General features: G+C 52.6%; 1 protein-coding gene across 4 annotated transcripts in view; it reads left to right on the forward strand.

The window, feature by feature from the left end:
• Positions 1-365: 365 nt before the first annotated feature.
• Positions 366-26,394, forward strand: part of MYH14 (myosin heavy chain 14) — a 77,026-nt gene continuing 50,997 nt past the window's right edge. For 2 of the 4 annotated variants that reach the window (XM_028091466.2, XM_028091467.2), the window contains exons 1-10: positions 366-773; positions 4,924-5,080; positions 8,394-8,421; positions 8,550-8,652; positions 9,298-9,318; positions 10,705-10,797; positions 11,168-11,231; positions 13,437-13,535; positions 14,455-14,595; positions 25,054-25,149. In XM_028091466.2, the coding sequence (XP_027947267.2) occupies positions 366-773; positions 4,924-5,080; positions 8,394-8,421; positions 8,550-8,652; positions 9,298-9,318; positions 10,705-10,797; positions 11,168-11,231; positions 13,437-13,535; positions 14,455-14,595; positions 25,054-25,149 (1,210 nt within the window). Of the gene's footprint in view, positions 774-4,923; positions 5,081-8,393; positions 8,422-8,549; positions 8,664-9,297; positions 9,319-10,704; positions 10,798-11,167; positions 11,232-13,436; positions 13,536-14,454; positions 14,596-25,053; positions 25,150-26,394 lie in introns of all 4 variants that reach the window. The other 2 variants (XM_088027207.1, XM_028091468.2) reach the window with 2 other exon arrangements.

The raw sequence follows: 26,394 nt of genomic DNA on the forward strand, positions 1-26,394 counted from the left end.
GTGTCTTATACTTAGACCCCATCTCAGTTTGGATTCTGCATTTCAACTGTCCAGTAGCCGTATGTGGCACTGGCTTCCATACTGGACAGCGCTGGGCTGGAATGCAAACACCTTCTGTAGGCAGGGATCTGTTGCTGGCTTCTTGGCTGTATGGCCAGTGCCTTGAACGGTGCCTGACCCAGGGAGGCTGATTAGATAATTATTGAATGAATGAATGGAATTAGTAAAGGAGATCTGTGGGCCCATTTTGCAGATGTGTAAAAAGAAGTCTGGTGAAGAAAGGCAGTGGGGACTGCCTTGGGGGGTGCAGTCTGGGCTGGGAACGGAGCCCCACCTAACCTCCAGCCTTCTCTCCCCTGCAGACCATGGCGGCGGTGACCTTGTCCGTGCCCCGGCGGAAGGCGGCCTCCAGGCCCGGCCCAGTGCCCGAGGCCGCGCAGTCGTACCTGTTCGCGCCCAGTGGGTCGGGCGTGGGTGGCTCACCGGGGGGCGGCGGCACCTCGCCGCAGGTGGAGTGGACGGCGCGGCGCCTGGTGTGGGTGCCCTCGGAGCTGCACGGGTTCGAGGCGGCGGCGCTGCGCAATGAGGGCGAGGAGGAGGCCGAGGTGGAGCTGGCGGAGAGCGGGCGCAGGCTGCGGCTGCCGCGGGACCAGATCCAGCGCATGAACCCGCCCAAGTTCAGCAAGGCCGAGGACATGGCCGAGCTCACCTGCCTCAACGAGGCTTCCGTGCTGCACAATCTCCGTGAGCGGTACTACTCGGGCCTCATCTACGTGAGTAGCGGCGGGCCGGGAGGGCATGGCCCGGGGGTGGGGAGCCGGGTGCAGCCCCCAGCCCTGAGTAGCGCGAGGCCATTTCTGCTCGGGATCCCGCACCCTGCGGCTATTCCTACACGGAGTTGCCAAATTACAAATTATTGCCTAGAACGGCCTCAGACGCCTTTGGGGGAGTCCCGGAATATTATACGGTAGATGCCGTGCGCCTTATTATTTTTCCTAGAGTGTAAAAAAAAAATTCCAAGTGCTCAAATAGAACACATCAAAGAGTTTTGAGGAACGGATATGGGTCTGTCGTAATAATGAGTGACAACCACCGAGTATGGGAAACTGCACGCCAGGCTGTCCTAAATTCCCTTCCATATATTAATTCACTTCCTCTCATTGTACACAAAGCAGAGCCTATTATTAGCTCCGTTTTACCGAAAAGGAAACTGAGTCCGGGAGAGATTTCATAACAATAAACGCTGACATTTATTAAGCAAGCACTAGGCACTCTTAAGTGTATTGTCTCCATACACTTTCCCAATTATAAAGCACGTAGTCCCCATTTTACAGATTGAACAAACAGGGAGGCCCAGAAAGGTCAAGTTCCTTGACCAAGGTCACCCAGGCAGACCGGGGCGGACCTGGGCCGGCCAGCTGCAGGCGCCATTCCTCCACTGTGGCGCCTCTCAAGATGAAGATGGGATTGATGATTGTGAGGTTGATTCTGGTGGTTTCGTGTCTGTTGAGCGTCGAGTATCTCTCACATTAATCTCTACAGCAAACAGTGGAGTAGGGAGGGCAGTGGTTCGTAAGCCCGTCTTTGTGAGTTAGAATCGCCTGGGGAATTTTTTGAAAGTATTAGCACCCGAGCCCCACCCTCCCCTGTTTAAATCAAGCTTCCCAGGGCTGTGATAGGGACAGTAGTATTTTTTAATAAGCTTCCAGGGTGGTTCTAATGGGCAGCCAGAGCATTATTAGAGCAAACAGGATTAAAGAGATCGACAAAGAATGTCAACAATAGTAATGAAAAATAATAATAATGGTGGCTAGCAAATATTTATTGAGCACTTACCATGTGCCAAGTGCTGTTCTAAGTGCCGTGTGCGGGTTATCGGCGCACCTCTGGGCCAGGGACCGTTGTTACCACCTGATGTTCAGGAATGCAAGCGACTTGGATCCCGGGTCACACAGATAGGAAGGAGTCAGGGCAGGATTTGAACCCCCGCAGCTGGTCCCAGAATCGCACCCCAAATAGCAGCTTAGAGGGCTGGGGTCTCACCGCCTTGGCGCTCACCCCCCAAGAAAATTCTTTAAAGACCTAGCTAACACCCTCAAAGGAAAAGTGCTGGTGTTATAGTAAAAAAAAAAAAAAAAAAAAAAGACAAAACTTTAATGGGAGTAATAAAAGAACATTTAACTCAATGACGAGATATATCAAAATATGAAAATAGAGTGGCCGCAACATCCACCCGTAAGCTCAGAATATTTTTATGAAGTCTGACTCCCGTTTGGGAAGGAGAAGACCAGGGCTGGGAGGGCGAGTGGTTGGCTCAGGACCCCTCAGCTTGAGGCGACGGTTGTGGGATTGGAATCGAGGGCTGTGTGACTCCGGATGGGGTTGGCAATGTTCTCCAGGCCGCACTGGCCCCTGCTGAGTCCTCGCTCACTTTTGCAAACCCTGGGAAAGAGGCCTCGGCCCAAGCCACTCCCCTGGGTCTCACAGATGGAAACGAGATGGAAGATTCCAGAAGACTAGACAGGGAGCTAATTGGGCCTTAATAATAACCATTAGCACTTAGTGAGTGCCTGCTTTCTCTGTCGGGCGCTGTTCTAAACTTTCCGATGTGATCTTGCCGACCCCCTCCCTCCACACACAGCTACCAGGTAGGAATGATTATCATCTATTCCCCCATCTCGGAGAGGGGAAGCCATCGGCCCCGTGGTAGTTAACAACTAACATAATAAGCACACGCAGTGTTCCAGGGCCCTTGCCGCGCCTCGTACGTGCAAGACGAACCTGTGGATGGTTCCCAGCCACCCTATGTGGAAGTGCTGTTCCTGACTCCATTTGATGAGAAAGTAGATCCAGAAAGCTCAGGGTGCTTGCTCCACCCGCCTTCCAGAAGGTGTCAGAGGTGTGATCAAGCTCCACCCTGTTTGTCTTCGGTCCGTGCTTTATAGATGCTTGTTTGGCTGGCTGGCTGGTGATGGGGAAGACAGCGTTGATCGGTGGGTATGGTGTCCAGGCCTCCAGAAACCCAGTTTCTGCCACTAATACGGTCTTTGGCCTGGAGTCCCTGAAGGTCTCAGTCCCTTTGCCTGGATGCTTTGGGCAGGAAGGGAACCCGTCTGTTGAGGACACACCGTGCTCAGAATCTTTCTAGGTGGTCAGGATTAAAAGCCCATTTTCCAGGGCTGGGGACTGAGGCTCAGGAGAGGCAAATCCCTTGTGCGAGTCACACACAAGTGGAAACCCAGGATGACACGGCTTTGACGTCTGGGCGAGCTCTTAGCTCCCAGGTGGGACGGGTAACAGGAGAGTCTCAGGACCCACGCTTGGAGTGCCTTTTATGGGGCCCCGCCTTGGGCTGGCTGGTTTTTATTCATTATCTCCCTTAATCCCCACAGCCTCCGTAATGAGGTGGGGAGGAAACTGAGACTGGAGAGAGTCACTGGGCTGGATGGCTTCAGAGCCCCGGGGGCTGGGCATCTGCGTCAGACCCTTCCAACCGGGTGTCGCCTGCTCTGCCCCCCCCCCGACTCAGGTGTCTCTAACCCTCTCTATGGGCACAGCCTCTGCCCTTTGCTCCCTGGCCTTGGCAGCCAGCTCAGGTTGCCATGGGGGGCGGGGGGTGTCATCCTGGCAACAAGGTGTGGCTGGCAGGAGGGAGCTGAGGTGGGAGGGTGGCGTAGGGGAGTGGGTTCCTCCGCCAGGCAGGAGTGGGGGCCGGGGCGCCAGCAGCCATGAGATACCCTCCCAGAGAATGTGGTCCGGCTGCCCCACCCTCTGCCAGGGGAGCTCCCGGGAGCAGCTCTTTAAGGCAGCGAGGGCAGACACCCAGCAAACCGGTTGTTCGGCTCTCGGCTGGCCACCCACCCTCCCACCGTTAAAAGGGTTGGCACCTGGGAGCCGGGCAGCCCGTGGTGGCCACACCCTGCTCAGCTTGAGAAGCGCAAGCTGTCTGGGGAGCTTAAAGCAATCCTACTACTAACCCACCAAGGAGCTGGCCGGATAGCTAAGTGGTTTAATCGTTAACCAGCGAGGCCACTAAGTACCTACCTCTCCGGCTCATTTCAAGGGCCAGTTCCGGCTGGCATAGCCGGTGAGGTCTCTGGGTTGGTTTAGCTGGGTGACCAGCTAGCTCTCTAGCAATCCTCGCTGCCTCTTTGTGGCTGGAGTGCCTCTGTTGTCAGCTGAACCCCGGGCCCATCAGGGGTCAGCACGAATTCAGGGAGTCCGTGAACTTGGATGCAAGAAAAATTGCATCTTTATTTTCACATACCTTGGTCCTGAACTTCAGCATTTCCTCCTGTAAGCGTGTAAGCCCGCCCGTGAGTCTGTTTTCAGTAGGAACCGCAGACTGGGTTCTGTCACGTTTCAGCGGGAGATACTGTGATACCGTCTGAGGATGTACGTTCGAACAAATACATACAAACCTAACTCTTCCTCTTCTTTCACTGCGAACAGTCCTCACCTTGTGTTCTTTCTTCGATAATGCTTTGGAGATAATTCCATATCCGTACACAAGTACCATAGCGATCCATTTTAAGAACATTCATGCAGGTCATTTCCAGACTTCTGCCATTATAAAGAGTGCTGCAGCAGATGAGCTCGCACATGGTCATTTTACGTGTGTGTGAATCCAGGTGGTAGTGGGCTGTGACCCAAGTCTGGCTGGCTGCAAAGGCCACATTCTCTTTCAGGGTGAATCCTAATCCATACAGCACCTTTGTGCAATGTGGAAAGATTCTCTTCCACCTTCAGCCTGAAAGTCTTTGTCACAAATGGTCAAATCTACATTGTCATGATCTGAACAGCAGCCCCTTTGATGGCCATCCTTGTGCTGTGCACAACCTGCCCAGCTGTACATGGCAGTCCCTGCTGCCCTCTGGGCCTCAGACAGGCAGCTGAGGCCCTTTCCTTTCTTGCCCACTGCAGACATACTCTGGCCTTTTCTGTGTGGTCATCAATCCATACAAGCAGCTTCCCATCTATACGGAGGCCATTGTGGAGATGTACCGGGGCAAGAAACGCCATGAAGTGCCACCCCACGTGTATGCAGTGACTGAGGGGGCCTACCGAAGCATGCTCCAGGGTGAGTATGGGGCTGGGACTGCTGGACATGTCTCTTCGACGTTGGGGGGGGGGCTATTCTGGGAGTCAGGATAAGATGACAGATCAAGAATGTCGGACTCTGAGGCTTCTTCATGGGGTAGGAGGAAGCACAAGTGGAGGGCTGAGTGGACGAGGTCTGGATCCTACCAGACAGGCCCCTTTTTATTTGTCTCTATGCTCACCCCTTCTCTCAACAGTATCATCTGGGAGCCAACTGATGCCAGGCTTCTGCAAAATTTTCTCTTGAGACAGTGATTCTTAGTGTTCATTCATTCAACATTTATGTTGTTACATGATCCACATTGTCACGGAATTAATGTCAGTCCCTTGGATGGTGGACACTGTGGGGTCACCGTGTACAGTTGGGCAGGTTGTACAAGGATGTCCGGGCAAAATGACATAATTCACATGTTCTATACATAATGTAATCATTATAAATTATTACATATCTATTTTAATATTTGGCTTATATTAAATGCATATTAAATATTTAAAAATTTATGTCTTACTATCATATGACATATGATGGTATGTGGCAGTATGTTTATACGGCATGTATTATACTTATATCACATATCATATGCTATAGTTCTACTGTGGGTTATAATGATGCATTTATAATGCATAATGCGGTGGTTCTCAGAGTGTGGTGAGCATCAGCATCACCTGGAAACTTGTCAGAAATGCAAACTTGGGCCCCACTCCAGACCTGCTAAGGCAGAGGAACTCTGGGAGCTTCACAAGATCCCTGGGCTCCCTCTGGGGATCCTGACACTGGCACCAAGTTTGAGAACCAGTGGTTTAATATCCGATATAGCATAAACCTGCATTATGCAGTAGAACACGTTTATTAGGCAACGTTTTTGTATTCACATTATAAGTTTATATTTGGTCATTGGTGACACTTCTTCCCTTTGGTTATGTAATCTGATTTGTTATATATTTATTTTTATAATACTTTTTAGCCATTGTTATATATTGGTCATTATACCTTAGGACTAAATAAATAAATAAATAGACAAACAGTAAAGCAGGGGTGAGTGGCTACTTTGTGCCGAGCACTTTTCATGGATTGACATATTTAACCTCATAATGAGCAACCCCATAAAGTAAGTGTGCTCATTATCCCTGGTTTCCAGCTGGGGAAACTGAGGCACAGAGCATGCCATCATTGCCTACAGTCCCAATGGTGGGTGGGTGGCTGAAATGGGTCTTGGACCCAGGGCTCCCAACCTCTGCCTCCCTGTATGTGGGTCACACTGTGTGTCACATCCTCACCCTGGGCTGGGTGTTGTGGGTTTTGCTGTGTGACTCACCTCGTTCTAATACCCCACCCAACTCAGCCTCTTGCTTTCTGTGTGACCCTAGCGGAACAGCTGTCCCTCTCTGAGTCTCTTTCCTCACCTGTAAAATGGAGACAGTAAACCTCAGCTGAACAGACTATGATTCATTCAACTAACTACAATTTGAGCCCCTACCGTGTGCGCCACTTTGTGCTGGGCGTGAGAGATTCAAAGACACAAGAGCGAGATCCCGGGCCCCAGGGCTCAGCCCCCGATAGAAAACAGGCCACAAAACAGCATTATGTACTAACTAGTATATAAAAACTTTTTTGGACATTCTTTCTGAGTTCTGACTACAGCCCTGTGAGGTGAGGGCTGTTTGAGCCCTGTTTTTGAGATGGGGAAACTGAGGCATGGAGCATCTTAGAGATTGGCTCAAGGTCACACAGCAAGGCAGAGGGGAGGCTGGGCCTTGAACCCACATCCGTATGGCTTCCAAACCAGGCTGAACGCAGCTCTCCCTTTGGCTTAAAACCACCTACCTGGAGACCTCCTGCCCCATTTAAAAACTATCTTGATTTTTAAAAAAGATTTATTTATTTATTTGAGAGGGGAGGGGGAAGGGCAGAAGGAGAGACAGAATCTAAAGCAGAATAGCCGCTGAGCATGGAGCCCGACATGGGGCTCGATTTCACAACCCTGAATTCATGACCTGAGCCGAAATCAAGAATCGGACGCTTAACCAACTGAGCCACCTATGTGCACCCAAAACTATCCAGATCTTTTAATCATGACCTCCAAACCCGTCTGCACAATCTCCAGCTCTGCCCTGTCCCCCAACTTCTCTGGCCTCCTTTCTGTCTCTCAGACATCTCCAACTTGGTCTCACCACGGGGCCTTTGCACTGGCTGTGTGTCCTCTGCCTGGAGCGCTCTTTCTCTACTTCCTCATCCTTTAAGGCTGAGCTGAAACATCACCTCTTCTGGGAAGCCTTCCTGGCCCTCCACCCCTCAGTCTTCTTATTACATTATACCAGGGCTTAATTCTGGCTCTATTGGCATTTGGGGCTGGAGGATTCTTTATACAGGGCATCCCATGCATTGTAGGATGTTCAGCAGCATTCCTGAGCTCTACTCAGTAGACGCAGCCAGTACAACCAAACCGAAAATGTCTGCAGACACTGCCAACTGTCAAATCATCTTCGGTTTTACTTTATGTGCTTTTTGTCCCCCAACTCAAGCAGAAGCTCCGTGAAGGCAGGGACTTTGCCAGTTCCCATCATTGTAGGTGCCTGGTGCTTAGTAGGTAATCAGTCCTATCAGGCGCAGGGTGAGCACTGGGGGAGATGGTAGGAACCATGCTGTGCTCTCTGCAGGGCAGAGATCCACCCGTGGGCCACCAGTCACCATCACTACTGTATTGTGACCTGCTTTATGCCAACGGCTGAGCCTTGGGGGCCCGGACCTTGCTCTCATGTCTTTGCATCCCACACACCCAGCATGAGGTGGAGCACGGGAGGGGCTCAAATCGAAGTTTGTTGAACGCATTACATTCTGTTCAGTTGGAGTTTTCCTGCTCCGTTTTACAGGTGAGGAAACAGGCTGAGAGAGGGACAGCAACTTTGCCAGCATCATACAGCAAGCAAGAAGCCGGGTTGGAGTGGGGCGTTAGGATTCAAGAATGTCACACATCAAAACCCTTTTGCGGGGAGGGGAGCCTGGGTGGCTCAGTCGGTTAAGCGGCTGCCTTCAGCTCAAGTCATGATCTCGGGGTCCTGGGATCGAGTCCTGTGTTGGGCTCCCTGCCCAGCAGGGGACGTCTGCTTCTCCCTCTCCCTCTGTCCCGCCCCCTGCTCATGCTCTCTCTCAAATAAATAGATAAAATCTTAAAAAAAACCCTTTTGGGGGGCAAAAGACTTTTCCTTACCCCTTTGAAGAGGGTATGGTATAAGGGGTCAGGGTCCCACTCCAGAGACCCTCCGGGTGACATATCGACCTCTGTCCCTTACAGATCGTGAAGATCAGTCCATTCTCTGCACGTGAGTAATCCTGAAGGACTTCCTGGAGGAGGCAGGGTCCTGGCTGGGTGTGGCTCTGCTTGGAAGGGGCAGGTCTTACCTGGCATCATTGTCAACCCCCTTTGCTCTCCCCCTTGTGCCCACCATAGCGGGGAATCTGGGGCTGGGAAGACAGAAAACACCAAGAAGGTCATCCAGTATCTCGCCCACGTGGCATCATCACCAAAGGGCAGGAAGGAGCCAGGCATACCGGTGAGTGCCCTGCCTCGGGACATGCTCTGGACCCTGCCACTGGCAATGCCCCCTCCATCTGAGGCCCTGCTTTTCCCCATAACCCCCTGCCTCCCTTACGGAAGGCCATAATCGTGAGCCTTCTCTTGGCTGCCCATGCCGCCTGCACACCCACTGTGTGCCTGAGACAGTGCTAGGAGTGGAGGCAGGATGGAAACGGAAAATCGAGGGCCAGCTCGTGGCTTCATTAGCCCTCAGAACAGCACCTGGCACACGGTAGGTGCTTATAGTCTTGAGCACCTACTGTGTGCCAGGCCTGAGGTAAGGACCTACGATTCCCAGTTCCCTTCACCAGTGAGCATCTATATAGTACCAGTCGCTCTGCTTACATGAACTCAACACTCCAGTGTGTGGGTGTTGCTCTCGTGTGTTAAAGATGAGAAACTGCAGGCACGGCTGGGGTGAGGGCTAGAGAGGATTCAAACCCAGGTGATGTGGTTCCCCCAGGCCACCTTACTCCACATGCCCAATTTCCCCGGCCCCTCATGTCTCCCCACCCTGCCCACCACCCCAGACCGCCGGTTCACCTGTGTGTCTGTCCACGTTCCATGTGCCGCGTCCTGGTCTGTGTCCTGGTCCATGTCTCGTGTCCCGTGACTTCCTCAGGCTGCCAGCACCTTGTCTTATGTGAGTAGCAGGGAATCACCTGGAATCATGCCACCCCTCACGCCACCCAGGTCAGCCCAACCCACGGTCTCCCCGGCAGACAGGCCTCAGGGCACCGGTGGCCGCCCGGGAGCCACGCCGCTGCTTATGGTGGTCCCGCTGTGTGCATGCCAGGCCCCGTGCTGTCATTTAATGCCACCCTAGTGTGGAGCTCCCCCCACTGTTGTTTCTGGCAGCCCTATGCACGCACACGTCCAGAGCCCATGTTGCCGCTTGGCGCAGTCCCGCTGTGTGTGTGCCCCTGGGCCACAGACACCAAGATGAAGCTGTGAGACCAAATTGTCATTTACTGCTGACTTGCTGAGTGTGTGTAGATAGGACCCACAGACACATGGATTCACACAGCCCAGAGACCAACAGCGCCATTATTGCAGGCCACCTGCATACACCCAGCTCATGCTAGTGTCTGAGGGCTCACAGGAATTGATTTTTTTTTCAAGATTTTATTTACTTATTTGAGAGCGAGACAGAGAGAGAGCATGAGCAGGGAGGGGAGACAGAAGGAGAAGCAGGCTCCCCGCGGAGCAGGGAACCCGATGCGGGGCTCGATCCCAGGACCCGGGATTATGACCTGAGCCGAAGGCAGTCGCTTAAGGACTGAGCCACCCAGGTGCCCTGGCTCACAGAAACTTAAAGAAATAGTTGATGCCCTCGAGAACCTTGCTGGGAGGGGAAGGGGGTTGCTGTTTCCTGAGCACCTACTGTGCTCCTGGCTCTGACACTGAGGTGACTGGAGGGAAGTTCAGAGTAGATCCCTTCCCTGGAGCCACCTGGTGGGGGAAGGAAGCTTCCATCTCTGGAATGCCTACCATGTGCCAGACAGTTTGAAGCACGTTCTATGGACGGTATCGATTTTTTTTTTCTTAATTAATCCTGCAAGTAATCCATGAGTCCGTGTGTTTTACAACAGATAAAGACAAAATGAAATTCTGCTTTTGTCCTCTCTGTGCCCCTTCCCTGGAGTGGTGTACCCTGTTGACAGTCTGGTGTGTATCCTCGTAGACCCTTCTCTAAATGCTTACAAACATGGGTCTATGCCTGGAGAAGTGGGAGTCTTGTTTGGTGGTGGTTTTTTTCTCAATTTAGTTTTTACTAATGGGATCACATTGTAGATATTGCTCTGCAGCAGGTTTTTGTTATGTTTTTGTTGCTTCCACTCCACAAAGCATCTCAGAGACGTTTCCTTGTTCCCTTCACAGTAAACTGAAGGGCAAGACCTGGGTGTGGGAGAGCAGGCCCCCACGCAGACACATGGAGGCCCCTCACATGCACACACCCAGCCGGTTATAGCACAGACCCCGGCCCCGGCCCGGTTGTCACTGATGGGCTCTCTCCCGTGCCCTGCAGGGTGAGCTGGAGCGGCAGCTTCTCCAGGCCAACCCCATCCTGGAGGCCTTTGGCAATGCCAAGACCGTGAAGAATGACAACTCCTCCCGATTTGTGAGTGCTGGGGGAGAGCAGAGCCTGGCTGCTGGGAGCTGGGAGCTGGGAACTTTGGGGGTGGTTAAGGGGAAGCACGAAGTGGGGGCTGACTGAGGGAGGAAGGGGCTGGGGGCCAGGACTCCTGGGTCTGAGGGAGGAGTGGCTGGGGGTCTAGGTCCTGAGGAAAGCAGTCAAAGGGGTCCGGACCTTGGATTCCCCAGGGAGCCCCTGGCTGGGACCTCACAATTGGGGCGGGGTTCAGATTGAGGGAGAGAGAAAGTCGAGATGCAGCATTAGCTCTGGGAGGGGTGAGTGTGGGTTACACGTGCTCTAGAGGTCCCCAGCGGGGAAGAGGACCCTCAGCTAACCCCTGACCCTTCCTTCCCAGGGCAAATTCATCCGCATCAACTTCGATGTGGCTGGGTACATCGTGGGTGCCAACATTGAGACCTGTATCCTCACATAGCCCCAGGGGGCACCTGGTGGCGGAGGCCGGGTGGCCCTTGGGATCTCACTGCTTCCAGGAAACAGGTGTTCACACACACGGGGAAGCCTGGCTCCCTGATGTTCAGAAACCGTGCCTCAGTTTCCCCCTCTGTGGAAGGGCAAGGAACCTGGGAAAGGCATAGATGCAGCACCCCCCCAGCGGAGGGGGGAGGCCCGGACTGCTGTGGCCTTGCTGTGGGGCGGTGGCACGGCTGTGGCCTACCACAGAGAGAGGATACAAGGCACAGGCTGCAGAGGGAACAGGCACGTGGAGCCAAGTGTGGGGGAGACCAGCTTCCAGAGTCCCCTCCCCGTGGAGTCACACAGGACAGGCAATGAGACATGACAACAGGTGTGAGACGTTGTCCATCAGGGACGCTTGTTAGAGTCTCCGTCAGCACCCTGGGGTTTTTCGTGGGGGACAGTCACGTTCAGCGCCTTCGGCCTGGCACGTACCAAAATTCCAGACTCCCCGAAGGAAAGTAGGTGTTCAGCAGAAACCACGTTGTTTGCACCAACAGCTTAGGCACAGGGAGCCCCTCCTGGTGGTCAGGGAGTGCTGGGAACCCTCCCGAAATCCAGCTTCCCAGATGCCAGCCAGCCACGGGCAGCCGTGGGAGCAGGCCGTCTCAGACCTGTGGTATCAACCCTGCTCTGTGCGGGCAGCATGCAAGCTCAGTAGGAACTTATTTATTTTTTAAGATTTTATTTATTTATTTGAGAACGAGAGAGAGAGAGAGCACAAACTGGGGGGGAGAGGGGCAGAGGGAGAAGCAGACTCCTTACTGAGCAGGGAGCCCGACGCGGGGCTCGATCCCAGGACCCTGGATCATGACCTGAGCCAAAGGCAGATGCTTAACTGACTGAGCCACCCAAGCATCCCCCAGCGCAGTAGGAATTTAAGAGATAAAGCACCAGAGCTCCAGGAGCGCGGAATTTAAGAAAATGGGCAAAGAAATCACACCGACCTGGGTTCGACTTCCAGCTCTGCCACTTTGAGGCTGAGGGACCTTCGGCACATTATTTGACCTCTCTGTGCCTCTGTTTCCCCCTCTGTGGAAGAGGGAGGATCATGGAACCTGCCCTCGAAGGGCTGGTGGGCAATGGGGGTCAAAGTCTTAGCACGGTGCCTGCCATATAGTAAGCACTCCAGAACGAGCTGCCGTCATTAGGAGTTAACGACTGGAATAAATTAGCAATGTCCTTTATTGATGTTAACATTCTTGGTTGCTAACTAGTAATCGTCACACCAGCCATATTAACAGTTAACCCCATGCCCATCCCTAGAGGTGTCTGAGAAACTCACAGTCTTCTGTGCTCTGGGGGAAGGCTGGGAGGCAGATGCAGGATGTAAGGGTTTTGGGAGGAGGTCTTAGCAAACGGGCATCTCCCATTTCCGAGCATTTGCTCTGCACCTGGTGCTGTCCGGAGAGTTCTCCCTTGTGATCCCAGTTCCTTGTCCCTGTACCCATTCTCAGCCCACTGAACAGAAGAAGAAACCAAGGCTCAGGGTGTGTGCTTCCCCCACCCCACCCTGCCTGCAGGGACCCCCTCCCCAGGTCCTCCCTCCCTTACCCGAGCAGGTTAGCGACCCGGGGAGTTTGGTCAATGGCTTGCAGCCGATCTTGGGCCCGGCTCCCCGAGGTAGGTCCCGCATTACAACTGTCATGCTGACTCCATGCTGCGTGGTCCGTGAGCGGGAGGCCACGGAGGGGCAAACAGTTAGCAGGTGTTTTATTTTACTTTAAGGTGGCTTGCCGGTTCTTAGAGTGTAAACGTGCCACGTGACTTTCCTACAAGGGAGGAGCCGATAGCCCCACTATCCATATAGGGAAACTGAGGCCAGCAGGGTGATAATGGCCAGAGATATTCTTTGCCATGGTTAGCTACCAGCCAGGCACTGCTCTGGGTGTTTGACACAGAATAATGCATCTGCCCTCACAGCAACTCTTTCATGGGTGTTGTGTTGAGCCTCTTGCACATATAAGGAAACTGAGGCACGCGTGCTTAAGTGACATGCCCAAGGCCTGGGCTGTGAACAACTCCACGGCTTCCCAGGATGGCAGGGGGACAGCACGGGCTGAGGGGGCTGGGTGGGATCCCCTCGCCGCCCTCCCCCCCACCCTCCCCGCCGCCCCTCGCCTACAGGACCTTGACTCCTGGCCGCCCAGACCTGCTGGAGAAGTCGCGGGCCATCCGCCAGGCCAAGGACGAGTGCAGCTTCCACATTTTCTACCAGCTGCTGGGAGGCGCAGGGGAGCAGCTCAAAGGTCAGTGCTGTGGCTCACGGGGAGTGGGGGGCAGGGGGAGCCCCTGGCTTCCCTGGGCCCCGGGAGGAGGAACTGGGAGGCAGTCAGTAGGATTTGTCAGGCACCTGCTTTAGGTCAGGCTCCCGCTGGGCAGTGGGTTCTGGCACCTCCCCCGGAGCCCGCTGCGCCAGGTTTCTGCTGCGCCCTGACCTTGGTGTCGTGACTTTGGCCGAGGAGAGAATCCCGCCGCCCCTGGCCCCTCGGCGTCCGCTCCAGCCCATGCTGCTGGCTGGCCCTGCTGCTGTCTGGTCCCAGCTTCCTCGTGGGTCTCGCCCACCCTGGCTGCTTGGTTCCCGGGCTGCCACTCTGGCTGCTTCTCTTCTGAAGCCGCAGGGCCTCTGCCTGCCCCGCACGGGTGACACCACAACTCTAGCTCTGCCGCAGCCCCTGCTGCCTCGTGGTCCTGCCGCCCTCTGGCTGAAGAGTCCAGGGCTCTCCTTTACGGGGCCCCTGCTGTCCCGAGGCTCCTTACCCCATAGCCTTGGCTGCCCCCCGGCCCCTCCTTACCCAGGCTCTGGGACCCCCATGCCTTCTGCCGCCAGCCCTGCTGTCCCACAGCTTCTGCCAGTTCAGGCACCCGCGGCCCGTTTGCTTCTGCAGCTGCTGCCTGCAGCAGAACTGCCTGGGCAGTTCTAGGACTTGACAATCCCTATGGAAGGAGGGATGACGACAGGGTCCGAAGTAGGGCTAAGCAAACCCCCTCCACGCCTGGCCCTTCCCATCAAACCGCGAGGAGAGGATCCTCACTCATTTGACAGAGGGAGAGACCGAGGTCCCCAGTGGGGGGAAGTGAACACTTGCCCCCGGGGTGGCTGTGGGGACGTGAGTCTGACTCCACAGCTCACCCTTGACCTTGGCGTCCACTCATTACCCCCTGCAGCTGACCTCCTTCTGGAGCCTTGCTCCCACTACCGCTTCCTGACCAACGGGCCATCTTCATCTCCCAGCCAGGAGCGGGAGCTCTTCCACGAGACACTGGAGTCCCTGAAGGTCCTGGGATTCACCCCGGACGAAATCACCTGTGAGTGAGCCCTGAGCCCCCGTGAAGGGTGGGGCTGGGGCAGCGCGCGGGCAGGTGGGGGACCTGGACATGCAGTCCTCTCTGGTTGGGAAAAAGATACAGGGATTGGAGGAGGGAGGAGGTACAGCTTTAAGGAGGGGATTGGGAAGGGGACACAGAGAGGGTGACCTCTGAGCCGAGGCCTGAGGAGCCAAGAGGGTGAGTGTTGGTGCTAGCAGGTTGTTACCCGCCCCCAAATAAAACAGTGGGTTATTTTACCAGCAAAATGGATTTATTCAGGAATAGTGGAGAATTGTAATTTGGGACAAGCAAGCTACAACAGGAATCCAGCAAGGGATAGGAATTTTATCTTACGGAGATGAGAAGGAAGTCAGAAGACGTTGTTTTGAACAAAAGTCCTCTGGAGAAAAGCAAGAGTTGAGGGTGTTGGCGGTTTCTCTGGCTGAGCTGCTGGGGCAGCCAGTTTCTTATAGGAGATGCAATGTACATCTTTCCCTGTTCGGGCCTGTCAGTGAGGATTCTCTCCTGTTGAAGATTCTTCTGCTGGTGTCTGTACTTAACGTTGGGTAGTGTGTCTCCCCCTTCCAGCCTCCCCTTCTAGCCTCCCGCGTCTGCTTTTGTGAGGTTTCCCTTGCTAATTTTCAGAGAGAGAGAAGAGCCTTCTACGCCGGGGGGACAGCCTGTGCAAAGGCCCTGGGGCAGAAAGGCATGGCGTGTTTGAGGAATTAAAGCTTCTAGAGTGGATTCGGTCTAGTGTGTGACCGAGGGGTGGGGAGATGGACCTGCCGAGGCAGGCTGGGCCCCAGACACCAGACTGAGGGGCTGGGGCTTTGTTCTGGGGGCACCAGGGAGCCGTGGGAGAGCTGGGAGCAGGGCAGAGGCCCCTCTGAGCTGTATGGAGGACGCGTCGGAGGCCTGGAGGAAGCTGAAGTAAAGGGCAGGGAAGACCCTGACTGTGGCCCTCGTTGGTCTGCCCCGGGCGGCACTGGAACGAAATACTCGGCTCATTCCCTGGGTGGCGATGCTTTGCCCCCCACTGGTTTTCACCAGATCATATGTTTTGACAGTAGTTCAGCGGCAGTCCTGTATTTGTCTGCTCGGGCCGCTGTAACAAAGCACCACAGGCTGAGTGCCTTCAGCAGCAGAAATGGACCGTCTCCCAGTTCTGGAGGCCAGACTGCTGAACTCCAGGTGTCGGCAGGGTTGCTCTGTCCTGGGAGAATCTGTCTGTCCCCTGCCTCGCTCCCAGATTCTCGTAGTTTCCTGGCAAACTTCGGTGTTCCCTGGCATGGCGAAGCATCACACGAGCTCTGTCGTCATCTTCATGGGGCTTCTCCCCGTGCGCGCATCTGTGTGTTCAAACCGCACCCCGCCCCCCCCGCTTCTATAAAGCCACCCGTCGCGTGGGGTTAGGGGCCACCCTACTCCACTGTGATCTCGTCTTGACTTAAAGAATTCCATCTGCAATGACCCAATACCCAAAGAAGGCCACACTCTGAGAGGGCTTGGGGGTTAGGACGTCAACATACCTGTTTTGGGGGGAGAGGGTATGATTCGACCCATGACAAGTACGTGTAGGTGGACCCGTCTTTTTGCAACCGCCTGACTGTTCATCATTTGGATGAACTTGGAGTCCCGTGGAGAAAGCCTCTGGTCTCTGGCACTGCGGGAGGCCCTGGGAGCTATTGTTGGCTCTAGGGCCAATTGGGAGGGCTGGAACCCGAGCAAGCGCCAGCTTGGCCGTCTCCCCGGGCTGCAGACAGAGGCCAGCCTTCTTGGCATATTGACACCGGGTCCCAGGCCCCCCCCTGCTGGATTTCCTAACCGTGGTTGCAAAACTTCCTCCACCTGGTGAGTATCTGCTCTCCTCCTGGGGCAACTGACAAACAAATCCAGATGGCGGCCACAGTGGGGGCCTGGCCTCCTGACACAGGTCACCTCAAGTAACCCTCCCCAGGGCCACCCCGCTGCTTGGTGGGCGTGGGCAGCAGCTCCGATTTTTGCAATTCGGAGACAAAACTTTGGAAGTGACATATGTGTGTGGTGACATAATCTGGATGTGCCAAAGGTCATAGTGTGGAAACCAGGTCTCCTGCAGGGCCCCAAGCCCTACTTTCCCCCGGCTTCCCACACATCCTTTCAGAAATATTTTAGACTTTTAGGGAAGGACACACATTATTTTTCCTTCTTTCTTTCTTTGTCAGAGAGAGAGAACACAAGCAGGGGGAGTGGCAGAGGGAGAGGGAGAAGCAGGCTCCCCGCCAAGCAAGGAGCCGGACACCGCACGGGGCTTGATCCTGAGCCAAAGGCATACACTTAACCGAATGAGCCCCTAGGCATCCCCATGTTATTTTTCTATAAAACAAGGCATTCCGTGGTCCCAGGGCTGATGTCCAGCCGTACCGGTAATAAAAATGGTAAGATATTTTTCTACTGAATTTAAAAGGTCCCCCGCAGGGGTGCCTGGGTGGCTCAGTGGGTAAAGCAGTCAACTCTCGATTTTTGGCTCAGGTCTTGATCTCAGGATTGTGAGTTTAAGCCCCGGGTTGGGCTCCACACTGGACGTAGAGCCTACGTAAAACAAAAACAAAAACAAAAAAAGGTCCCCTGCAGTTGCTGTAAGTGACCCTCATCTCCCTGACCTTCTTCCCAGGACCATCTCAGATACAGCAACGAACAGTTGAAAATCACGTGGCACATCAGGGGGCGGTGTGGGGGTTAAGGACTCCACCCCTTTGCTGGCGTGCTTTGTGCCCCGCGTTTCTCAGCACACAGTATATTTTAGCGATAATTCTGGTTTTGTATGTAGACTTTAGTGTGTGTGTGTGGGGGGGGCTGCATAAGATTTCATTGTTTAAATGGCCTATGATTCTTTTAACCAGCCTCTGTCCCTTGCAGACAGACCTTTAGGGTGTTTGCACCCATTGCTATTAGAATGAACCTCCCCCCCCCCAAAAAAAAGAGCTGCCAAGAATATCCTTGTAAGGAGCTCTCTGTGCTCATGTGTCAGAAGAACAGTAGGATCAATTCTTAGAAGCGAAATGCTGGGTCTAAGGAGAAGGTGCACTTTTTGTTTTTAATCCAGCTTTAAGGAAAGTGTGACAGCGGGATTGAGCTCAAATTCGCATACTCTAACACTCACCTGGTGACAGTGTACAAGGCAGGGGCTTTCAGTCCGTTCACAGAGTCAGGCTACCCATCCCCCGAGGCAAGTCTAGAACCCTTTCAGTGGCCCAAGAGGATAGCTTGCACCCTTTTGGCATCGGTCAGCTGCCTGTTTCCACTGCCAGCCATTGGCAACTGGTAGTCAGCTTCCTGTCCCTGTGGATTTGCCCATCCTGGCCCTTTCATGTAAATGGGATCATACAATACGGCAGCCCTGGTGGCTGGCTGCTTTTACTCCACGTAATGGTTTCAGGTTCATCCATGGGGTGGCGTGTGTCAGTGTTTCATTCCTGGTTATTGCTGAATAGTTTTGACTTTTATCTTTCTATTACGGACACCAGGTCCGATAATCGATCACCCACTGGTGGCTTCTTGGGTTTTGCCTGGAACCCCCCATCTCCCACCCCCAGGGCTCCGAGTGGTTTTTACGTTGTAGAGAATCCACTTCATCACGGTCCAGAAGGTGGCGCTAGGCTCCGTTTCCACCCGCCCTGTCCCTGGAGTGCTGTTTCCCTTCATGGGTGCCTGCAACCACTGCTGTAAGCTTTTTGGTTTTTGCTGGTGTGGTAGGTGGATGGGGTCTCATGGTTTTATTTGGTGTTTTACTTACAAAGAGTGGAGCCAGCCGGTCACCTTTTTTTTTTTTTAAGGTTTTATTTACCATTTATTTGGGAGAGCGAGCGAGCTAGAGAGCAAGCAAGGGTGCAAGCTTACTTACTTACAAAGAGTGGAGCCAGCCGGTCACCTTTTTTTTTTTTTAAGGTTTTATTTACCATTTATTTGGGAGAGCGAGCGAGCTAGAGGGACAAGCAGACTCCACGCTGAGCAGGAGCCCAATGCAGGGCTCGATCTCCCGACTCTGAGATCGTGACCTGAGTGAAACCAAGAGTCGGATGCTTAACTGACTGAGACACCCAGCCATCCCGCGGTCACCTTTTCATAGACTCCTTTTGACAAAAGAGGAGACAGAGGTCCAGGGAGGTGGGGTGTCTGCCCTACGACTCCCCCCAGATGACAAGGGCATGATGGAAACCGGGTCTGACTCCAAAGCCCCACGATCCGTTTTTAGAGAGGCAGGTGGGCGACAGTGGGAAGCCCAGCGCGGAGAGCCCCGGGGACCAGTCCAAGCAGGGCGTCCACCCTCCTCCCCGCTTCCTGTCTTCCCCAGTGCTGGCCCCACGAATGCCACTCCAACGAGGCTGCGCAGGGAGCCTGGCGCTTGGGGAGGCGTGCGCTCGCTCCAGTGAGCAGCCCACAGCGTCACAGCTCCACGCCCCTGCAGGCCTGGGCTTGCTTGCAATCAGCTGGTCTGAAGTCACCCGCAAGAGCTAACTGCCAACTTCTCAGGTGTCAGATTCGCCTGGGTGCTTGGCACCGATGCAAGGTCCTAAGCCAACGGGCAGAGGCCATTTTTAAGGCCACTGGGAGGGGGGAGGACTTAAATCTGGGCTGGGTCTGAGCGGAGGTTAAGGAATGAATGATCATTCCGTTTGTTAGGGGATGATGCCATTGTGGGTCTATAAGGAGAGGTCTTTGTTTATTTATCTTTCTGGAGGTGCTCTGCTGTCCTCTGGGAAACTCCCAGAACTGCCAGGGCTCTGGGCTGCCCCTGTCCACCCTTTCCTCCCGACCCCAGATGGGCAGAACCAGAGGTCTCTGAGCCCAGCCCCCCTCACTGCCCAGCCAGGGAAACTGAGGCCCAGGAGGTCACCCAGCTTGTCCAAGTTCACACAGCAAACTCCCACATCCAGTAATGTATGTATCCCCCATTAGTTAACCCTTTGCCCTTTATTCATGAATAAATGGATTCATTCAACCCGTGATGGGGTTTGTGGGCCCGACCTCTTTAAGCGCTGGGCGAAATTCACAGTGACCAAGACAGAACCAGCCCCTGAGCTGTGAAATGCTCAGACCTGGAAGCATCGAATCACACAAATGGATTAAAGCTGAACCGGTGGGAGGGTGAGCGATGGAAGGTGCATGGAGCAGGGACCGTGTGTCACAGCATTCCAGTGCGGCCTGGGGAGGGTCCCCTGGAGGAGGTGGCCCTTGCCTGAGCACTGATGGTCTGGCAGGAGCTAACCAGGCGTAGGAGGTGCTGACGGCATCCAGGTGGAAGGAACTGCCAAGGCAAAGGCCTGGTGGCAAGAACAGTTTTGGAGAAGCTGATGGGGGGCTGGGGTGGCTGGTTGGAGTAAGCAAGGGGACCCTGGGTCTGGAGAGGGTGGGAGGGTCGAGGACAGGGTGTCCAAGACCCTGATAAAGAGCTCAAATTGAATCCCAAAAGTACTGGGGACCACAGAAGGAATTCTTCCCTGGGAACAGGCAAGCTCAAGTTCATTCTTGAAAACATTTATAGAGCGCCTACTGCATGCAGAGCACACAGGCAGCAGATGAGTAAGGGACAGATACTTCCCACCAGGAGTTATGATCTCAGTAGAAATGGAGAAAAATCGATACTTGTTGCACACCCTGCCGTGCCCTGCAAACTATCAAAACCTGATTTTGGGGGTTTTCTTTTTACTTCTTTTTATTATTTTATTATTATTGAATGTTCTGTTAGTTTCAGGTATACAACATATGGATTCAACAGTTCTGTTCACTATTCAGTGCTCATCCCAAGTGTAGTCACCGTCTGCCTTTTTTTCCTTTGAGAGAGAATCCATGTACCGTAAAATTCACCATTGTCAAGCACGCAGTGTGGCCGTTTGTGGCCTCTGCACAATCGCACTAATTCCAGACACCAAGTCCTTTCTTAACAGCCTTTTTTTTTTCTGGACAAGATCTGACATTTCAACAGGTATGAAACTCAAAAAGAATATAATCACTAACGTGTCCTGGGCTCCCAGGAAGCTACCTCTGTCCACAGTTTTCCCGTGTGTCCTTCCGAGCAAGGCGTCTTGAAGCCGTCAGACCAGTGACCCTCCTGTTTTCAGGGTTTGTTCAAAAAAACCTTTTTATTTGGAATAATTTCAGCTTTACAGAAAAGTTACAAAAAGGGACGGAACATTGCCACGCTCTTCTCGAAGATTCCCCGGGTGCTAACATCTTGCCACATTTGCTTCTCATCGGTCTTCCTAATTACTTATTCTGAGCCGTTTGAGAACAGGAGTGTGGAGGGGCATGCAGCCGCACCCCGGCAGACTCTAGGCTGGGGGCGGGTGATGGTCCCGCGAGGTGGAAGGAACAAGCCGAGGTGGGGACGGAGGCACAGGTGCACACGGCTTCGAAGCACATCACTCTAACTTCCGCTCATGTGGCCTTCTCCCTTGGCCTCCCTCTTATGAGGACCCTGCAGCTAGAGCCAGAGCTCATCAATCTCCCATCTCAGCATTCTTAATCACATCCGTGAAGTCCATTTTGCTCTGCCAGGTAACATTATCAGGGTCCAGGAATTCGGATGTGGACCTCTGGGGAGGGGGGGCATTGTTCAGCCTACGACCCTTCCGAATCTGTCAGTGCCTTTTTTTTTTTTTTTTTTAAGTAGGCTGCCTGCCGAAGGCGGGGCTCGGGGCTTTCTGCAAGTGAACAGCCTATATAACCAGCATCTAGAAGCCCCCTGGTGTCCCTTCCCGTCACCAGAACTGCTGCCCCCCCCCCCCACAACCGTGAGCTTAAAACCTGCATGGAAATCAAGAGTCCAACGCTCAACTGACTGAGCCACCTAGGCGCCCCCCATCTGCATATTTTTTTAAAAGAACGTTCTCTTACGCAACCGCAGGACCGTACCATCACCGGGAGCTTAGCATCGGCACTGTTAGCACTGTCCTCTCGTTCACAGACCATATTGTCCCAGCGGTGTCCTTTACAGCACACAAAAATGTTGTTTACAGGCTTTATGTCAGTTTTCCTAACAATGTCCTTTAGAGCAAAAAAGATTTTGTAAGTGACACACACAGGGGCGCACGCACACCTGCACGCATGCGTACGCGCGCGCACACATTTCCCAGGGGCCAGGATGACCCGTACCTACCGCATTTTATTCTCGGTGTATCTGGAACTATTCTTCCTGTATCGTTGGTGACCTTGACACTTTTGAAGATTACGGACCAGTTGCTTTGTCTCCGCTTGGGTGTGTTTCCTTGCGGTTAGATTCAGGTTACGCATTTTTGGCAGGAGTCTCCCAGGAAGGTGCTCCTCCCTCCCCCTCCCCCTCCCCTCCCCACCCCTCTTTTCTAAGTAAACAGTGTAGGAGCGTAGACACCAAAAAATGCGCCTGGAGCCTATGCATCCAGTTCAGGGGCTTTCTGCAAGTGAACAGCCTATATAACCAGCATCTAGAAGCCCCCTGGTGTCCCTTCCCGTCACCAGAACTGCTGCCCCCCCACCCCACCCCTGAGTGTGATCATTATTCTGGCGTCGAAGAGCTAGAGTTGTTTTACTTGTCCCCGAATTTGTTACAAATTCAGCATGTGTGCTTTCGTGTTCGGCTTCTTCCATGACTGTGCAATTTGTCCATGTTCAGTGAGTGGCTGGGAGGGGGCTTCTTTTTTTTTATTTTTATTTTTTAGATTTTATTTATTTGTCAGAGAGAGAGAGAGAGCACAAGCAGGGGGAGCTGCAGGCAGAGGGAGAGGGAGAAGCAGGCTCCCCGCTGAGCGGCGAGCCCCGTTTGGGGCTCAATCCCTGGACCCCGGGATCATGAGCTGAGCCGAAGGCAGACACTTAACCGACTGAGCCACCCAGGCGCCCCAGGGGAGGGGGCTTCTGAGGGGCTGGCTCCACAGGTGCATCCACTCTGTAAAAACTCATCGAGCCTGATGGGTGTGATTTGTGCGCTTTTCTGTATGTGGGCTATATGTTCGCATTTACGCTAGAATTTTATGCTGGAAGAGGGAGGAAAGAGAAGCACTGCTGTAAAGGCTGCAGACCCTGGAGTTTGCACCTCAGCTCTGCTGTGGATGAGCTGGATGCTCTTGGGCAAGTTGGCTCCTGGAATGTGCCTTGATTTTCCCATCTGTGAAGGGATTTTACTCCATTCCAAACCTGTAAAATGTTATCGTAGGATCTGCCTCCCTGAGTTGTTATGAAGGTTAAATGAGTTCATTTGTACGTGTTTGGAACAGGACCTGGCGTGTATTGAATGAAAATAAGTCAGTGTCCATTTGAACCTGTAAGTCACAAAAACTGTTCTGGAATGCGTCGTTGATGGGGTAGCTGGGCACTCGCGCTGATTAGGGTCACAGTGAGAGCAGCAGATACAGACCCAGCCTGAGGTAGGCGTGTTATGTGGTCCACTCAAAGGCCACGGGCCCCTTTGCTGTCAGAGATGACAGAGTTCTGAGATGATGCCCAAATCTTGATAACATTCTGAACAAAACCAACCACAGTCTTTCCTCAGATTGCACAGTGACTACCCTCCTGGAAAATCCACTGTGTATTTTTTTTAAAAGATTTTATTTATTTAGTTATTTGAGAGAGAGAAAGAGATATTGAGCAGGGGTGGGGGGAGAGAATCCGAAGCGGACTCTGCGCTGAGTGCGGAGCCCAACGTGGGGCTCAGGCTCACCACCCTGAGCTTATGACCTGAGCAGAAACCAAGAGTCGGAGGCTTAACCGACTGAGCCACCCAGGCATCCCCAAAAATCCACTGTGTATTAAAACCAAACACAAAACACTTGTGTTTATACATAAAACAGTTGGGATTGGACTCAGATAATTACAGTACATTATGTCACAGACACAGATGTCTAGTGGGACATTTAGGAGTCACATGGGGTGTGGGCAATTCTGTGTAGTGCGGAGGGCCCTGCCCTGGGCCCCGTCTGGGTCCCAACCTGCGCGGGCCCTGTGATACCCAGAAACACCCCACAGATTGCCCCCATGGCCTCCATTGTTATGCCAGCCAACCCCTGGGGGTTCCTGAGATGTACTCTAGGGGGCAGCACTGACTGTCCATTCACAAGGAACTTTCTGGAAGCTCTGGGCTAGCCTGTGCTTACAGTCCCTCCTCTTTTGTGGCTTCTGCATTTGCGAACAGGGGTGGGAAGCTTGAGTTGTCCAGCGCACACGCAGCTGAAGTTCAGCAAGGCGGTATTCTGCCTTCCTGTCTCAGCTCATACCGTAACCCAGAGTCCTTTTCTCCTTTTCGCCTGCACTCTGCTGAGTGCCACGTTTTTCACGTTTCTTATGCTTTTCTTGTTGATGGCTTCACTGTCTAAAATGCCCCCCAAGCAAGGTGCTTAATGCTGGCCAACATCCCCAAATGCAAGAAGGCAAGAAGGCTGTAGTGTGTCTCACAGAGAAAACACATAAATCCGATGAGCTTCCTTCAGGCTCGAGTTAGCTGTTGGCTGTGAGCTCAATGTTAACGAAGCAACATTATATGTTAGATAAGGCGTCTTTGAACAGAAACACATACAAAACAAGGTGATGTTACTGATCAGTTGATGACATTATGACCGGAGGCTCACAGGAACAAAACCCTGTATTTCCCATAAGCGAATTCGATTGCATTTGCTAATTTGTGTTCACGGTGACTACAAAGAACATAACTCGGCAATAAGGAGAATCGACTGTATATTTTTTGCCTTTTTAAAATGTAGACGGTGGTATGCTGTCTATACCACTCTGCACCTCACATTTTTCACTTGATAGTTTAGAAATCTTTTCATATTTAGGGCACCTGGCTGGCTCAGTCTGTAGAGCGTGCAACTCTTTTCTTGGGGCTATAAGTTTGAGCCCCACGTTGGGTGTAGAGATTACTTAAAAATAAAATCTTAAAAAAGGAAATCTTTTCATATTGCCCAAGACTTTCTTCGTTCATTCCCATGTGTCCTTTTAAATCTTACATGCATTGCTTTATAAAACGGACATAAGCAGACACCAAATGGTGCTAAAACAAACCTTGAATATAAAATACAGAATTCATGTATCCGTTCTTATGTTTTAGGACCTGCCCAGTGTCACAGATGGATTTTAAGCTGAGGGGCGGTGGTGTAATTTGACATAGAGTTGGGTTTTGTTTTGTTTTGTTAAGATTTTATTTATTTGTTTATTGGAGAGAGAGAGCATGTGTGCACGCCGGCGGGAGGGTGGGGTGGGGAGGGGCAGAGAGAGAGAGAGAGAGAGATTCTCAAGTGAACTCCGCGCTGAGGGTGGAGCCCAACTCGGAGCTTGATCCCATGACCTTGAGATCATGACCTGAGCTGAAATCAAGAGTCCAACACTTAACCAACTGAGCCACCCAGAAGCCCCTGACATAGGGTTTTCACATAGATTTTTAAAAAGGCCAGTTAGGACCACACATCAGGGTCTGGAGCCCTATGTGATTGTTCTCTCTCTGCCCCTTAGCCATGCTACGGATAGTCTCAGCCGTTCTTCAGTTTGGCAACATCGTCCTGAAGAGAGAACGGAACAACGATCAAGCCTCCATGCCTGACAACACAGGTGCTCCACCTGGCCTACAGCCCACCCACCTGACCCAATGTTCCCTGTTCCCCCAGACAGAGCATCACCCCCATTCCCCACTCCCCAGCCAGGCGTGCCTCCAAGCTGTGCTGATCCTTTACCGAAATGTCATCTCCCACTCTTTTCCTGATTCGAAAGGTGTCCTCTCTGCCGAAGGTTTGAACAACACCAGTGTGCCGGAGATCCCCCGTCATCCCGGCCCTTCTGAGAAAACCATTAGCATTAGGCTTTTCTCTTCCTGGCCTTTGTGCTCTGCATATATATATACATATATATATATGTATGTATATATATATGTATATGTACTATTTTTTTCGCTTTTCAAAAGCAGAATTATAGTTGATATTCCTTTTTTATCAAAACGGAAATAGCTCTGCTTCTTTATGATCATAAAATAATACAAGTTGGATGGGGGGAATCTGGCAATACAGAAAACTATAAAAGCAGGGAAATGACCCACAGTCATACTCCTGAGAGGTAATTACTACAACATTCTGGGGTATTTCTCTCTGGGCTTTGTTCTCTGTCCATATCATTGCAGAAATAATTGTCATAGAAGTGGAAACATGCTTCGCACCCTTTCCCCCTCAAGACAGCAAGAGCTTTCCATCCTGATTATAAAATCCTATGGGCTCATTTTCCAAAACTACACAACTACAGAAAATATGAGAAAAGGACCCCCTCCCACCACACTGTCGATCAGCGGTATCACCTGTGGCGCTTGGGGGCTCTATTCACACACCCAGCAAGTGTGCTGTGCACCTCATTTATTCATTCAGTCTACAAAACTGGGGTCAGACCTTGTAGACCATTTTGAAATTTGCTTTTTTTCCCTTAATGCCCTGAGGGTAACGTTTCAAGGTTATTAACTAGAACACTACTGGGGTTTCTTCCTCTGGGGTCTGTGGGTAGAACCATATGTCAGCATAATTAATCTCCTGGGAAATCCTGGGTGTTTCATTCTCTGCATTTGCAAACATTCATTGGAGAACGAGTCCATGGGCCAAAGGACACAGCAGAGGCTTTAGAACCCTCCAGAACATTCCTGTGACTCACAGCATAGTGCCCCAGTACACATTCCCTGCTGTTCTTCAGGCCACTTGTTATAATTCTTAATCACTTTCCGTACCATGCAAAGTCACCATAGAAGAATTAGAAACTACGACTGCACCAAAAGAACAAACAAAAAAATGTAAATGCTCGTCAGCTCACCTCTCAGAAAGA

Source organism: Eumetopias jubatus, unplaced genomic scaffold, assembly GCF_037043125.1.
Source record: "Eumetopias jubatus isolate StellerSeaLion01/CBP00866 unplaced genomic scaffold, mEumJub1_p1.0 scaffold_10, whole genome shotgun sequence".
Classification (NCBI taxonomy): domain Eukaryota; kingdom Metazoa; phylum Chordata; class Mammalia; order Carnivora; family Otariidae; genus Eumetopias; species Eumetopias jubatus.